Source organism: Cetorhinus maximus, chromosome 1, assembly GCF_964194155.1.
Source record: "Cetorhinus maximus chromosome 1, sCetMax3.hap1.1, whole genome shotgun sequence".
Taxonomy (NCBI): Eukaryota; Metazoa; Chordata; class Chondrichthyes; order Lamniformes; family Cetorhinidae; genus Cetorhinus; species Cetorhinus maximus.
The window spans coordinates 12680376-12695380 of record NC_135879.1 but is presented as its reverse complement, the minus strand read 5'-3'; the positions used below and the strand labels follow the sequence as shown (position 1 = coordinate 12695380).

The 15005-nt window shown below is 43.2% G+C and overlaps 2 protein-coding genes across 2 annotated transcripts in view; one reads left to right on the top strand and one right to left on the bottom strand.

Annotated features, from left to right (window-relative positions):
- wrn (WRN RecQ like helicase) overlaps window positions 1-2824 on the bottom strand; it is a 100689-nt gene extending 97865 nt beyond the window's left edge. Inside the window, exon 1 of the mRNA XM_078533433.1 lies at window positions 2795-2824. The gene's annotated coding sequence lies outside the window, so the exon portion shown is untranslated. The remainder of the gene's footprint in view (window positions 1-2794) is intronic.
- A 558-nt stretch (window positions 2825-3382) lies between these two features.
- On the top strand, window positions 3383-4820 carry LOC144671593 (transcriptional regulator protein Pur-beta-like). The gene has a single exon (XM_078533630.1). The coding sequence runs from the start codon at window positions 3402-3404 to the stop codon at window positions 4746-4748; it is 1347 nt and encodes a 448-aa protein (XP_078389756.1). The 5' UTR covers window positions 3383-3401; the 3' UTR covers window positions 4749-4820.
- The last annotated feature ends 10185 nt before the right edge of the window (window positions 4821-15005 follow it).

Below are 15005 nucleotides of genomic sequence, written 5' to 3'. Positions count from 1 at the left end.
TGTTGCCTTAATGGTGCTTTCTTGCCTGTCCCCCATAACTCTTGACTCCCTTAATAATCAAAAATCTAACACAGCCTTAAATATAATCAATGACCTAGCCTCCACTGCTCTCTGAGGAAGAGAATTCCAAAGACTAATGATCTTCTTGAGAGAAGAAATTTCTCATCTTCATCTTAAATGGGAAACTCGTTTTGAAACTGCGCCCCCCACCACCGCCAACCCCCCCCCCCCCCCCCACCCCCCCACCACCCACCCTCCGGGCCTAAATTCCCCCACCAGAGGAAAAGTGTTCTCAGCATTTACCCCAGGGTGACCAACTCTCGCAGAGAAAAATAAGGGCTACTGGTACAGGGGTCTGTTACAGCCTGTTGGGAAGGCAGGGCAGGAGGATGATGGGGAGGCTGCCAGAAGGAAAAAATGGGAGGAGAGCGGTTACCACACATGTACAAGATTCAAAGGCCTGAATTACGCGAAAATCCATGTCCTGGATGCATGCAACCCAGGGTGTGGAACAGTTGGTTCAATTACAGGACAACCCATAAAATAAGGGACATTTGGTCACCCTGATCTACCCTGCCAGCCCCATGTGTTTCAATAAAATTGCCTCTCATTCTTTTAAACTCCAATGAGTAATAGGCCCAATCTTTCCTTCTGAGACAACCCTCCTCATCCCAGGAATCAGCCTAGTGAACCTTCTTTAAACTGCCTCCAATGCAAATATATCCTTCCTTAAGTAAGGAGTTCAAAACTGTACACAGTGCTGCAGGTGCGATCTCAACTATGCCCTGCACAGCTGTAGCCAGCCTTCCCTACTTCTGTCTCTTTATGGGGTATGTGGAACATTCCTTGTTCCAGTTCTACTCCGGCCCCCTCCCACAACTCATTCTCCGGTACATCGATGATTACTTCGGTGCTGCTTCATGCTCTCGTCGGGCCCTGGAAAAATTTATTAATTTTGCTTCCAATCTCCATCCCTCCATCATTTTCACATGGTCCATCTCTGACACTTCCCTTCCCTTCCTTGACCTCTCTGTCTCAATTTCTGGTGATAGACTGTCCACCAATATCCATTACAAGCCTACCGACTCCCACATCTACCTCGACTACAGCTCCTCACACCCCACTTCCTGTAAGGACTCCATCCCATTCTCTCAGTTCCTTCGCCTCCGTCGCATCTGTTCTGATGATGCTACCTTCAAAAACAGTTCTTCTGAAATGTCCTCCTTCTCCCTTAACTGAGGTCTTCCACCCACGGTAGTTGACAGGGCCCTCAACCGTGTCCGGCCCATCTCCCGCGCATCCGCCCTCACACCTTCTCCTCCCTCCCAGAAACATGATAGGGTCCCCCTTGTTCTCACTTACCACCCCACCAGCCTCCGCATTCAAAGGATCATCCTCCGCCATTTCCGCCAACTCCAGCATGATGCCACCACCAAACACATCTTCCCTTCACCACCCCCGGCGGCATTCCGCAGGGATCATTCCCTCCAGGACACCCTGGTCCACTCCTCCATCACCCCCTACACCTCAACCCCCTCCCACGGCACCTTCCCATGCAACCGCAGAAGGTGCAACACCTGCCCCTTTACTTCCCCTCTCCTCACCGTCCAAAGGCCCAAACACTCCTTTCAAGTGAAGCAGCATTTCACTTGCACTTCCCTCAATTTAGTCTACTGCATTCGCTGCTCCCAATGTGGTTTCCTCTATATTGGAGAGACCAAACGCAGACTGGGTGACCACTTTGCAGAACACCTTCGGTCTGTCCGCAAGCAATACCCAGACCTTCCTGTCGCTTGCCATTTCAACACTCCACCCTGCTCTCTTGCCCATATGTCTGCCCTTGACTTGCTGCATTGTTCCAGTGAAGCTCAACGCAAACTGGAGGAACAGCGCCTCATCTTCCGACTAGGCATTTTACAGCCTTCCGGACTGAATATTGAGTTCAACAACTTTAGATCTTGAACTCCCTCCTCCATCCCCACCCCCCTTTCCGTTTCTTCCCCCTCCCTATTGTTTTTTCCAATAATTTATATAGATTTTTCTTTTCCCACCTATTTCCATTATTTTTAAATGTATTCCACCCATGGTTTATTTCACCCCACCCCCGCTAGAGCTACCTTGCTTGTCCTGCTCTCCAATCTTAATTAGCACATTCTTTTAGATAATATCACCACCTTCAACACCTCTTTGTTCTTTTGTCCGTGACATCTTTTGGTTATCTGCTCCGCTCACTGCTTGCTTGTCCCAACAACCACCCCCCGCCCCACCCCCACCTCCAAAACCACCTTATACTTCACCCCTTTCCTGTTTCTACTTAGTTCTGTTGAAGGGTCATGCGGACTCGAAACGTCAACTTTGCTCTTCTCCGCCGATGCTGCCAGACCTGCTGAGTTTTTCCAGGTATTTCTGTTTTTGTTTTGGATTTCCAGCATCCGCAGTTTTTTGTTTTTTTCCCTGCTTCTATATTCCGTCCCTATTGCATTAAAGGCGAAATATGAATATAAATCAATGCAGGTGTCTTGGAAGGTGAACTGTCCAGCAGTCTGCAGAAAGAGCTGAGCAGGGAACACATTTTAACTCTGTCCGGTTCCGAAGAACAGTCATTCGGACTTGAAGCGTTAACTCGGTTCCTCTCTGCACAGCTGCTGCCAGGCCCGCTGCGTTTATCCAGCGCTTTCTGCTTTTATTTCATTAACTCGGTGCATGCTGCAACCAGCAGGAAAGAAACCCATAAAAGAGTTCACCCCAAACACCGGGGCTGCCAACCTCCTCGCGATTGGAACCCCTCACTCACCCGCCATCTTCACCGGCCCCACCTCGGCGGAACGCGCACGCGCGTAACCATGGTCACCTTTCCGTCGCTCGATTGGCCAGGTCTCATCCTCCTTTGCTTCTGAGGAAAAAAGGAAAGACGTCGTCAATGTGAACGGTATCGCCGGCGGAACCCGGCTTGGCGCCCTCTCCGGTCGTGGGGGAGACCGCGGGGTTTATAACAAAAAATAAAGGAGGTGAAACGTGTATTCCGATCGAGTTCTCGGCGCAGGATTGAACGAGGCTGCTTCCTTTCCCACCCTAAGACCGCGCCCCATTCCACAACCCCGCCCACACGTCTCCGCCCCCCCCCCCGGTCTTCCCTTCCAAGGCGCCGCCCCCTCCATAAGTCCACGCCCCCTCTCATCTCCGCCCCTCGCCAAGTCTCCGCCCCCCCATCAAAACCTCGACCCCTCCCCCCAAAACACCACCACCCAAAACTCCGCCCCCTCGCACGCTTGCGCCCCCGCCCCTTCCTCTCCAGGAATTCCCGCCTCCTTTTTCCACGGACAGCGGCGGCGCCTCTCGTTGCCATGGTGATGCGGGGTATCCTCCTCCCTCTCCTCTCCCCCTCCCAGCTCCCCAAGCGGATGCGGAGTCTGCGCGGTGCGAACGGCTGCGTCTGTGTGCGGGCGCCCGCGAGCGGCGGCCGTTGGGCGGTTGGGGAGGGGGCTCGAGCCGGCGGATTGGGAGTGACGGGGAGGCCTAGGCCCAGGCCTCGCATGGCGACCAGCGACTCTGGCAGAGGAGGAATGAGCGCCACCGGGGACATTCAGCCGGCGGCCATCGTCGTACCGCCCGAGGAGGAGGAGGAGGTGGTGGAGGTGGAGGAAGAGGAGGAGGAAGCGGAGACGGTTGTGGAGGGTGAGGCGCCCCGGGCAGCCGAGGCGAGGGATCGGAGCCCGGCCGCCGGCCCCCCGCCGCCGCCAACACCACCACCCCCGCTGCCGCCGCTGCTGCTGGAGACCCAGGAGCTGGCCTCCAAGCGGGTGGACATCCAGAACAAGCGCTTCTACCTGGACGTCAAGCAGAACGCCAAGGGCCGCTTCCTGAAGATCGCCGAGGTGGTGGGAGCGGGAGGCCGCAAGAGCCGCCTGACCGTCTCCATGCCGGTGGCGGCCGAGATGCGCGACTCCCTGGGGGACTTCATCGAGCACTACGCGCAGCTCGGGCTGCCCAGCGGCGCGGGCCTGAGGCGACGGCGGAGGCCGGGTGAGGAGGACGAGCAACAGCCGCCGCCGCCGCCACAACCACCACCGCCGCCGCAGCCGAGCCCAGCGTCGGCCCAACCTCCGCCCGAGGCCCAGGGCCAGGCCCAGCCGCAGCGAGTGCTGAAGAGCGAGTACCTGGTGCGGGAGAACCGCAAGTACTACCTGGACCTGAAGGAGAATCAGCGGGGCCGCTTCCTGCGCATCCGCCAGACCGTCAGCCGAGGCCCCGGCTGGGGCTACCCGGGGCAAACCCCCGGGGCGACCCAGGGACAGACCATCGCCCTCCCGGCTCAGGGCCTCATCGAGTTCCGGGACGCCCTGGCCCGACTCATCGAGGATTACGGAGCCGCCCCGGCGGTGGCGGCGGCGGCGGCGGGGGGAGGAGGAGGCGGCGGCAGCGGCGGCTCCCCGCGGGACGAGGCCGGGGCCCCCGGGCCGCCGCCGGAGCTGCCCGCCGGCATCTCGGTGCCCGTCGACAACAAGAGGTTCTTCTTCGACCCGGGCTCCAACCGCTACGGGATCTTCCTGCGGCTGAGCGAGGTGAAGCCCTCGTACCGCCACTCCATCACCGTGCCGTACAAAGCCTGGGCCCGCTTCGGCGACAACTTCCTCAGATACGCCGAGGAGATGAGGGCGATCCAGGAGAGGCGCAGGGACAGGAGGGCCGAGCTCAGCAGAGAAATCGCCGCCGCAGACAGTGCAGAGGAGGAAGAGGAGGAGGATTGACACCCTACATCAGTAGTCCCTTTGATATCCTCTCCCTCTTGATATCAGCTGACCTCATCATCCTAGTTTTCCCATGTTACAACAATGTATATTTATGTAGCACCTTTAACAAAATGAAAGGTGCAGCCCCCTCACTCCTTGTCGTCATCGTTGTCTCCCATTCCCCTTCTTCCCACCCCATCTCCATCATTGTCTCTCTCCCCAAAAATCCCCATCCTACTCTTTCCCTGCCTCCCAGTCTCTCCGTGAATCACTGTCATTGTCTTTCTCCCCACGAAACCCCCTCATCCTCCCTCTCTTACCCCATGAATCCCCATCCTCCTCTCTCTCTCCCCGCAAATGCCTGTCATCCTCTCCTGTGAATCCCCGTCGTCCTCCCTCTTCCCCCACAAGTCCCCGTCATCCTTTCTCTCTCTCTCCCCCACGAATCCCCTCATCCTCTCTTTCCCCCTGTGAATCTCCATCATCCTTTCTCTCCCCCGCGAATCCCCGTTGCCCCCTCTCTCTCCTGAAAATTTCTTCCATTGTTTTTCTGTCCAGCAAATCCCCTATATCTGCATAAGAACATAAGCAATAGGAGCAAGAGTAGACCATATGGCCCTAAGAGGCTGCTCTGCCATTAAGTATGATCATAGCTAATCTTCTGCCTCAACTACACTTTCCTGCCCACTCACCATATCCCTTGATGCCCCGAGAAATCAAAAATATGTCTCAGTTTATAATATATTCAACGATGCAGCATCCACATCCCTCTCGGATAGAGAATTCCAAAGATTCACAACCTTTTTATGTGGAAAATAATTCTCCTTATCGCAGTCCTAAATAATTGACCCCTTATCCTGAGACTGTGCCCCATGTTCTAGATTCCCCAGCCAGGGGAACAGCCTGTCAATGTCTACCCTGCCAAGCCCCTTCAGAATCTTATATGTCTCAATAAGATCACCACTCATTTTTCTAAACACCAGAGGATACAGGCCTAATTTACTCGGCCTCTCATCAAAAGACAACCTTCACATCCCAGGGAGCAATCTGGTGAACGTTCATTTTACTGCCTCCAAGGCAAATATATAATCCCACATCATTTTCCCTGGACACCACCCCCACCAAATCATTATCACCATCATTGTTTTCTCTTCCACCCCCCACAACTCAAATCATCGTCGTCATCTCTCCTCCCCATCCCAGATCATTTCCTCCCTCTCAGATCATCGTCTTGCCTCCCTACCTAAATTATCATCATCTTGTTCCCCTGCCCAAATCATCACCGTCTCGTTTCGCCCAGCCCCCGATCGTTGTCATCTTGTCTCCCCACGCAGATAATTGTCTCATCTCTTCCCCTAGATCATCAAATCGTCTCCCCCTCCCTCAGTTCATTGTCTTATCATCTTGCCTCCCCCACCCCCAATCATTACCTCAACTTCCCTTTGCACCCCCCTCCCCCCCGCTATCATCGTCATCTTACCCCTCTCCTCAAGTTTCCATCCTAATTTTATTTTCCCACTTCACCCTGCCTTTAGCACCAAACCATGCTAACTGATTGCATGTACAATGCAAAAAATTATCTGCCTTCATTTTATTTCATTGGTTCACCCCTCGGAAAAGCAAATTTGTGGAGAAGGAGTTATGTGCTCATTTCAGCCTCCTTGAGAGGAACTAGAGTTTGCTGTGGTTAACATTGCATTTTTTTAAAAAAACTCTCCAGCCAAACTTTCATAATTTTTTTAATTGTACAAACAAGGAGCACTTTTAATATAAAAATGCAGTTGCTTTATCTTTTTGTACAAACAGAAATAGACTGGCATCTCGAATTGTAAAACTGTCCACGGAAAAAAATGCGCACCTATTCTCTAAATGAACAGTTACAGCCTGCCTGCTGTAAGTAAAGTTGTAGCAACTTATTTCATTTGATTCACAGTATATGAGCTGCATACCCATTCTCTTCCTGAATGAATCAAGCTTTTTTACAGCTTTCAAGCTATCAAAGCCTTTGTAATTGTCATTTGTGGCAATTTAAAAATTCAAGTCTTCTAAAAATTCAAATCAGCACAAAATGTGATGTACGTTTTGCATGTACTATATATTTGTGATTTTTAGTTTACCAAAAATCAGTACTTCCTAGGCAATTCAGTACTGACTCTACAATGTGTACCACATCCAGTGCACGTCTTTCCCCCCCCCCATTGAAACAAAAATGGTGTTCAAAGCAGGCAATAACTCGCTAGATAGCTCAGTTTAGCTTGTCTGATGCACTTTAATCAATTTGTAACCAACAAGACTAAGTGCATTATAGATATGTTGTTCCATACTTCTGTTGAATAACCATGAGAAGTAAATTACAGACCAGTGTGCCATAGGATTAACCCCAGACAAGAAAGAACTGTCCACTCTGAATTGCAAGAATGTGTAAAATTCTGCTTTTTATTTGGACATGGTTGGTGGGGGTGGGCGGGGCAGAGAAAGAAAAGTTGTTACAGTATCTGACACGTAAAACAACTGTGACAGGTATTTAATAGCATTTTTAAAGAATCAAAATTGGCTGCTGCTCTACTTTCCCTATATTAACTGGGGACAACCCTTCAATATCTTGTTATGCACAAAGGCAGACCAGTGCAGTGCCTGTTACTTATCTAAACAAAATGGCAAACTGTAGCAATCACTTCACTTGGGTACCAAACACATTTAACAATAAACCACAGTACAATCAACTGCAGTAATTATAACATGCATGGAATAGCTATGCTAATTCATGCTGCAGTTACTTAAATAATGATGTAGACCATGAATTAAGAACTTTTCCTGTAGTGCTGGGTGCAAGGCCTGAATCCTCTGCTTCATCAGAAACATGTAGGACTTTGGTTAACATAATTGCTGGCATAACTGGGGATTTTTCTGATTTGCGGGTGCACATCATTATGACCATAGTACTCCCAAGCAGGTTATTCTGTAGTATTATGACAGCTTTTTGCACTGTGACCCAAAGGCACATGAAGTAACTATATAACATCAGTTGAAACAAATTCAACCTTGTGTATTTTCAAAGTTCCATTACGGTGTTCTGTAAAACTAAATGCACTGCAAGACATTAGCAACCATTTCTGTAACTTGCAGAAAGGACCTGGGGATATTTGGGAAATGAGTACCTCTAACTAGCAGAACTAACAGATAACTTGCAAGTTAGCCCTCATTTTGCTGTCAAAGTCCTTCATCCATTGGAATTCAAACTTTGCATGAGACAATCGAGTAGATATCCAGACAAATCACCGTGACTGTTGTAAAATGTCATGCAAATTCGTAGGCTGACAATCAAAATCATTTTGTTTTAAATTACAGTTATATTCTACATGTTGCACTCTTTCCTCAAGATATTTTACAGAGCATGTCACCCTTGTTAGGAAGCTGCCATTGAACTGGTGTTATGAAGTTATACATTTATTTATTGGCATGGAATGCAGGGGGAAAAAGAGAAAGGTGTTGTGTTTAATGTGTTTACATTTTGAAAAGTGTCCTGCCACTTTCCCAAAGGGGACATAGGTGGTGTGTTTCATTACCTATGCATATCTATTTATGTCAAGTTTGAGTTCGGTCTCTCCTGATTTAGAGTGGTGTAATAGTTTATAATCCACAGTAAGATTACTGCAGCAGGAGAACCCTCCTTAATAAAGGGGTGCCACACTTACCTATTTGCATCATGTAGAATGTATTGCACATGTGCACTGTGCAGGTACACAAATGCTTATTTGTGCCTTCAATAATGTGCGTATTTGTGATGCAATGAAAATCAGAGAAGGTAAACTATCCAGATTAAAAATGATCAAAAAGTTTTTTTAGTGTACTCGATTTATAAAATAACAATCCATACAAAGATTCCGTGCAATGAAGGTTATTGCAAATGATTGCAATACAATCATAAATATGAGCAGAAATATGTATAAACTGTATGAAGCATTTTTACATACAGTATGGAATTTACTAAAGACCATTAGCAATAAATCTTATGAAAGCAAGTCCTTTTTAGAAATCAGTTATCATTAAACTGATTCCTTGTAATTTAGTTAGTTAATGATTGACTAGCTGGAAGACAGTGGGTGCTAATTGAGTGGTTTTGATGGTACAACCCAACCATTAGTCCATCTTCCTGTACTACCAACTGTGTGGTAAGTTTCCATTTACAGCTGGTTAGCAGCACTTAAGATTCTCATATTTGTGTTCCACATTTTTCTTCCATGGCTGTATTCACCTTTTTGTACAAATATGATGCTGAGCATCACCAATCTGTTGAAATTAACACCTAGTAACCATTCTGACGGTGCAATGATTACATTTTTTAATATCTATTTTACTCTGGCTTTCTCAGTTTTTTCTCTTGGATGCTGTTAGATGGGTCTTTTTGGGTTGTATATTGCTTTATAACTTTCAGTAATGCCATTCTTAGTAAGTAAATGAGGTAAGTTTGTAGGGAAAGGTTTTACGTCTCCTGGTGTTTCTCTTGAGTTGGGCTAAGATGCTTTGTGTGACAAATCAGCTCAATTCATTTAATAGAGGGCAATTAAGTTCGATAGACTCTCAATAGCAAATGGATCATAGAGGAGGTTAGGACACTTACCGTTTTACTACCAGGGTTTGAAGGTATCTCAGATTAGTAAAATGAAAGTCCCCATAGTGCTGGCCGTAAGGATTCTATATAAAATTAGTTTAACATGATGTAGTGCCTAGTTAATGCATTGACTATATAAAACTGGCAGTTTCCTTTTGAGAAGAATGATTTGGAAATATAATATTTTGTAATAGGTATTGCTATTCTGAGGTCGGTTAAGGCATGCTTGACACAGCAAATGTTGAAGCAGAGCAGAACATTTGCTCTACATCAAATCTGTGCTATATTTGAGAAGGGAGTATTTTATGCTGACACAAGGCAACAGAATTGCAAGGATGTCTATTCCCCAGAATTTGTATCACTATTCTTCATATAAACACACTTGTTTTGCTGACTCACTCCTCTCCCAAAATAAATTATGGTAGGATCTGGTAATGGTTCAGCATTATATCACGGAGCTTCGCAATTCTCCAACTGCCTACAATTTGTTTTCATTGCGAAGCACGCAACACTCTGAATATTAAGCCAGTTTATGTAACATTTATTGCTATTGGCTCTAGATTTTCTTCCAGGTTGTATTTTCTTAGATTTAATAAGTTTTAAGATGTAACCATGCTCTTAGTTGACATGCACTGTGCTAACATCTTTGCAGACGATGGCATGTAAGTGATTTGCAGTGCAGATTAATTTATCATGTTTATTATGTGTATTGGTAAGTTACTATTGCTGTGAACCTTGAATACATTTGTTTACTCTACTGACTGCTTGCACCCTTACCACTGTCATAATACAAGTATCTCAGTCGTATTTTTAAAGCAGTTCCAAACATGGAGATGTTTGCACATTCTGAATCTGAAGCATCGTAATTATAGTGCAATAGGCAAATGGTGAACCATGTCAAGAGTTCTGTTTGCAACTTATGCAACACTACTCTGGTGTGTGTATGGTCAAGCTACTGTTGTATAAAGTGCAGTAGAATTTGTAAACATACTACAATTTAGAAACCGTCTAGTTTTGCTTTCCTTTCTGGGCTGGTCTATCTTTGTCTGTCAGAATGTTAATCCTTTTGATAGTTCAATTTTTTATATTATAAATATTCCCAGAATAAAATGCTTCAATTTGTTATGCACGTGTTTTGAGGAAGAAATGAGTTAATCTATGCGTGTATGCTTCTATGTAATATGTAGACATATTAGATCAAGATTACACAATCAAAACTTCAACACCATTTAAGAATGAGAAGGTAGTTCAGTAGTAAGAGTGCATACTATGATCGAAATGAAGAATTGGAATACAGTACAAAGACCTAAATAGCACAATAGTTACTCCTATATTGATATAAAATATAATCATAAGCATGGCCACTGAAGACTGTAGTAATTAATTCTGTAAATGCTACAGTAATTTACTATTACATATTTCTTTAGAACTGTTAATCTTTGATAATATGAATAGAATTTAGTTACAGAGGAGGATGGAAAAGTGGAATCTTGGTGATAAGGTCTCTTCTGGCAGGTGTAATAGATTTGCAAGTTGTACACATGCCATGTTTCAATATAGGTAGTCAAATGCTGTGGGACATGATGGTTCCCGTGCTACTGGTGCATTGTTGAAAGCAAATATTTGGGATTAAACCATGGAAGTTACATGGTTAGGTTATACCTTAGAGTTAATTAACTTAATAAACAAGTTAATTAACAAGTCCTGAAGAAATTTTGCTTCATTTTCCTGGAAGTTTTACCTTTTATTTGCATCACACTGTTGGGCTAGTTATGTTTAATAGAGTAAATGAGAAGGTTAATTGTTTTGTACTTGGTCTGAGGAAGGGATGGATTTGATGGGTATAATGGTCCTTTCTTATTTTGTCCTTAATTTTTTTTGTTTGTCCCAAGAGCAGCAATGTTGTGGGAATACTGACACTCCCAAATTATACATCCAACCTAACTGAGAAATATATTGTTGTTCCTTCATCCTCCTTGAGTCAGTATCCTAGATTTCCCTACTTAACACCATTTTAGAAGTACCATCACCATGAATACTGCAATTCTTCAAAGGGAAGGCCCACCACCTTCTCAGAGCATGTCGCGTAATGCTCAATAAATGCAGCCTTGCCATTGTCCCCCTTGTCCCAAGAACAAAAAAAAATCCATTCAAAACTGCAAGATTATAGTTAATAGCCTAAAGACAAAACTGCAGAGCTATAATTTTGTGTTTTGTTAAGTTTAAATTCAAACATTTGCGGTAACTTAATAGAAGTATTAAATACAAGGAGGGAATATCAGAATCCAGTTAGTCCAGCATTTATGTTGAGTAATTTCAATCCTATTGGCTAAACTGAAAAAATGGCAATTGATTTTTTAAAGATGTATAGAATCCGACTTTGTTAAATGATTACAATTATGTTGCAAAGAAGAATCAATGATGACCCATTCCAACTGAAACCAGTGTGTGGAATGCAAAAAAACATTGCATGTGTAATTTTAAACATCCCCATTTCAGATGTAACCAAACATAATGCAACACGCTATTTTCCAAAAGCAAAATACTGTGGATGCTGGAAATCTAAGATAAAAGCAGAAAATGCTAGAAATATTCAGCAGGTCTGGCAGCATTTGTGGTGAGAGAAACTATGTTTCAAATAATACATAACCTTTCATCAGAACTAGTGCCAACTATCCCTTTATTTATATGCAGCTTGTCCCTATCAGTTTGTATCTGAAAACCCAGGAAACAAATGTAGAATATCAGTTGTAGTTCTTGGATTGATATGCCAGATTTGCTAACTTAAATTTTAGCCCTGCAGTGAATGCGTTACTATACAAATGTTGCTTTTTCTTTATAAATTCCATCAACATGGTTTTTACATTCTTCTAAACTGGCCACTGTGGTATATGTTAACTACCTTGGAGATTTCAAAACGAGACCATTTCACAAAGCTATTGCACACGTTTTTCATCCTGTTAATCCTGTGGACAGTTTGTCATGTACTTTATGAACAGTGAGAATGCAGATAATGTAGCTTGTTGTGCACCTTAATGTTGTCTTGTTTAACCTTTTAGTAATTTTTGTGCCTCCTGAAAAGACAATCCATGTGCAATCATAGTGTCTTAGAGTAGATTTAGAGACATACTAAATAATACACCACTTTTGTTGGTATTTGAAGGGAAATAAAGTAATGTTTTTAATGCAAAAATATGCTGTAACACAAGGCAAATTGCAATTATGTTTTTCTAGACCATCAATAGGTCTTTACTGAAATCTGTTAGAAATTTTAAAACTACCCTCTCTGCTGTTTCATTCTTAAGGAGTTGCCTAAAGATTTTAAGACGGGAGAGGGAGAGACATTAAGAAAATAAGTTGTGGCTGCCTTAAAGCCCTTCTGTGAAACAGTGAGATAAATGATAATGCAGCTTGAGTTTATTGTAATTTCAGATTCAAGTAAAATGTATGGAGAGAGGCTATGAAAATCATTTGCTAATGGGGACCAAAATTGCTAATAGTTTAGTAAATCAGTGGAAAATTGTTGCTGGTGACTGAAGATTGTTCATGTATCCTAATAGTTCTAGCATTTGCCCTCTCTTTGCTACTTCGAATTTTTTTGTTTTGCCACCATGAATTGTGTTTAAATTCACAATACCATCAGTTGATATGTTGTGTCTGTATATTTAGCTGTTAGTTTATTTGCCTGGCCAGGGTGTAAAAATGGACCATTGCATTACTTTGCTGCATTTTTCTGCTTTGATAGTTTGTTGAGATTGTGCATTAAATAACTCAACATGGTTGCAAGCATCTATTCCTTTGGTCTATATAAGATTGAGAAAGCGTCAAAAATTAAACTTAATGTATTTTTTGTGTCATCCCATGAAATTGATGCTAGCTTAATAATTTAAATACTAAGAAATTTAAATACAGTAATAAATTTGTTCCGTAATTAGGCTTAGTACGCCACATAAATATATCCAAACTTATTTAAATAGTGGTACAATTTTGATAAAGCATATGGCAAATATTTGGAAGTGTTGACCATAGAAAGCTCAGAGTATCCTGTAATTTTCATAAATGGAGCAGCAATTACTATATTAGGAAATCAACCATGTGGTGTTGAGTCCCCTTCCCTCTTCTCCCTCCTGACTGCCTTCCCAATACCAAAACAGCTACATCTTTGTTAAATGCATTTGAAAAAGTATGATTAGTCTTTATTATATTAATAATCAACTGCAGTCAATTCCAGGTTAGATCTGTAAATGTTGACGGTTTTTTAAAAAATTATGCAGAGGGTAATAAACCGCATATATGCACTGTTTCTGGCAGTGCAGGAAATTGAGCTTTATGATATCAGTGTTCCAATATTTGCTATCTTAAATTTGGAATTATCTACTGTATATGGTTTTGTTTCCCTATGACCCTGACTTGCTTGCAAGCTTGGGTTGGCGAGTGCATGAGCTGCAATTTTCGATAGGGTGGAGCTATTTTTCATGGTAAACTTTATTCATTTAGAATTTTTTGTTTCCTGTAACACTAAATTTTACTTGAGTATTAGGAGAATATTGTATGTCTTTCTCAAAAAAACTTGCCTGCTCACAATTGAGTTTTCCTTTACAAATTTCTTTGTAAACTTATACTAATTTAATGCTATTCCCAGTGAAGGTGCTGCAGCACCACCAGTGGCAGGAAGGTATAATTATAGTGACAATTTTGTAAAGGCAGTTTTCATTATAAATATGGACAACGGATGGAAACTTAAAATGATGGAAACTTAAAAGTCAGGATAGAGAATGTATGACTTGAAAATTGGGACTGCCTTGCATCTGTGCACTGGCTTCTAAACCCACCTTACTCTGAAAGCTACATTTGGTCGTGTAAACAACTAGTATAGTAAAGAATGTGATTTATCCATGGGAAGGATCTGAAAAACAATCCCACTTTAGCTTAAGAAATGCAATAATGAATGTTAATGTTTAAAACTTATAATTTTTTGATAAAGGTTATTCGTTTATATTAGATTTCCAGAAATATATTTCATGTCTCTTGCAATAGTTACTTGGGTCATTCTTTAATTAAACAATGGCTGAGTATAACTAGAGCTGCTTTTATTTTGTGATGTTATATTCTGAAGGAGATAACTTGCCTTTTAATAAACGCACAAATCGTTCAAATTTTCCAACTAAATACACGCATAGAATATTTGGTTAATCATGAAGTTCATAATTAAAGGATGAAATTCTGTTCTCAATTTAAATTTGGCTTTAACTATTGCTTTCCTTTTTGCCGACCTCTGCAACCTTTCTTCTTTAAATAGCTGTAGCTAGTTCGTGAGATTTATTCTAATCTCTCTCAAACTGAAATCTCAGTCTAATTAACAAATAAGTAACAATGTATATAGAATGAAATTAACACAACAGCATCAACACAAACCACCAGAAGATTTGAATAATGGATCATAATTTGAATAGTTGAGGTTGAATAAAAAAAAGTAAAACTCTTTGAAGAAGCTTTTGTTATTCTTACTAAATCATAAATCTTTTGACTAGATTAAAATCATCTGTTAAAGGAAGCTTTTTTTTTGAGTCCCTGTGCGACACAATCTTACAATTTGTGCTGTTAGTTGCTGCAAGAGTTGCAAATAGTATCTTGGGAGAGCAAAATGCTTTTCCATATCTAGT

What these genes read in the sequence shown, in the direction of transcription:
- LOC144671593 (XM_078533630.1), top strand. Translation starts at nt 3,402, where the DNA reads ATGCGGAGTCTGCGCGGTGCGAACGGCTGCGTCTGTGTGCGGGCGCCC.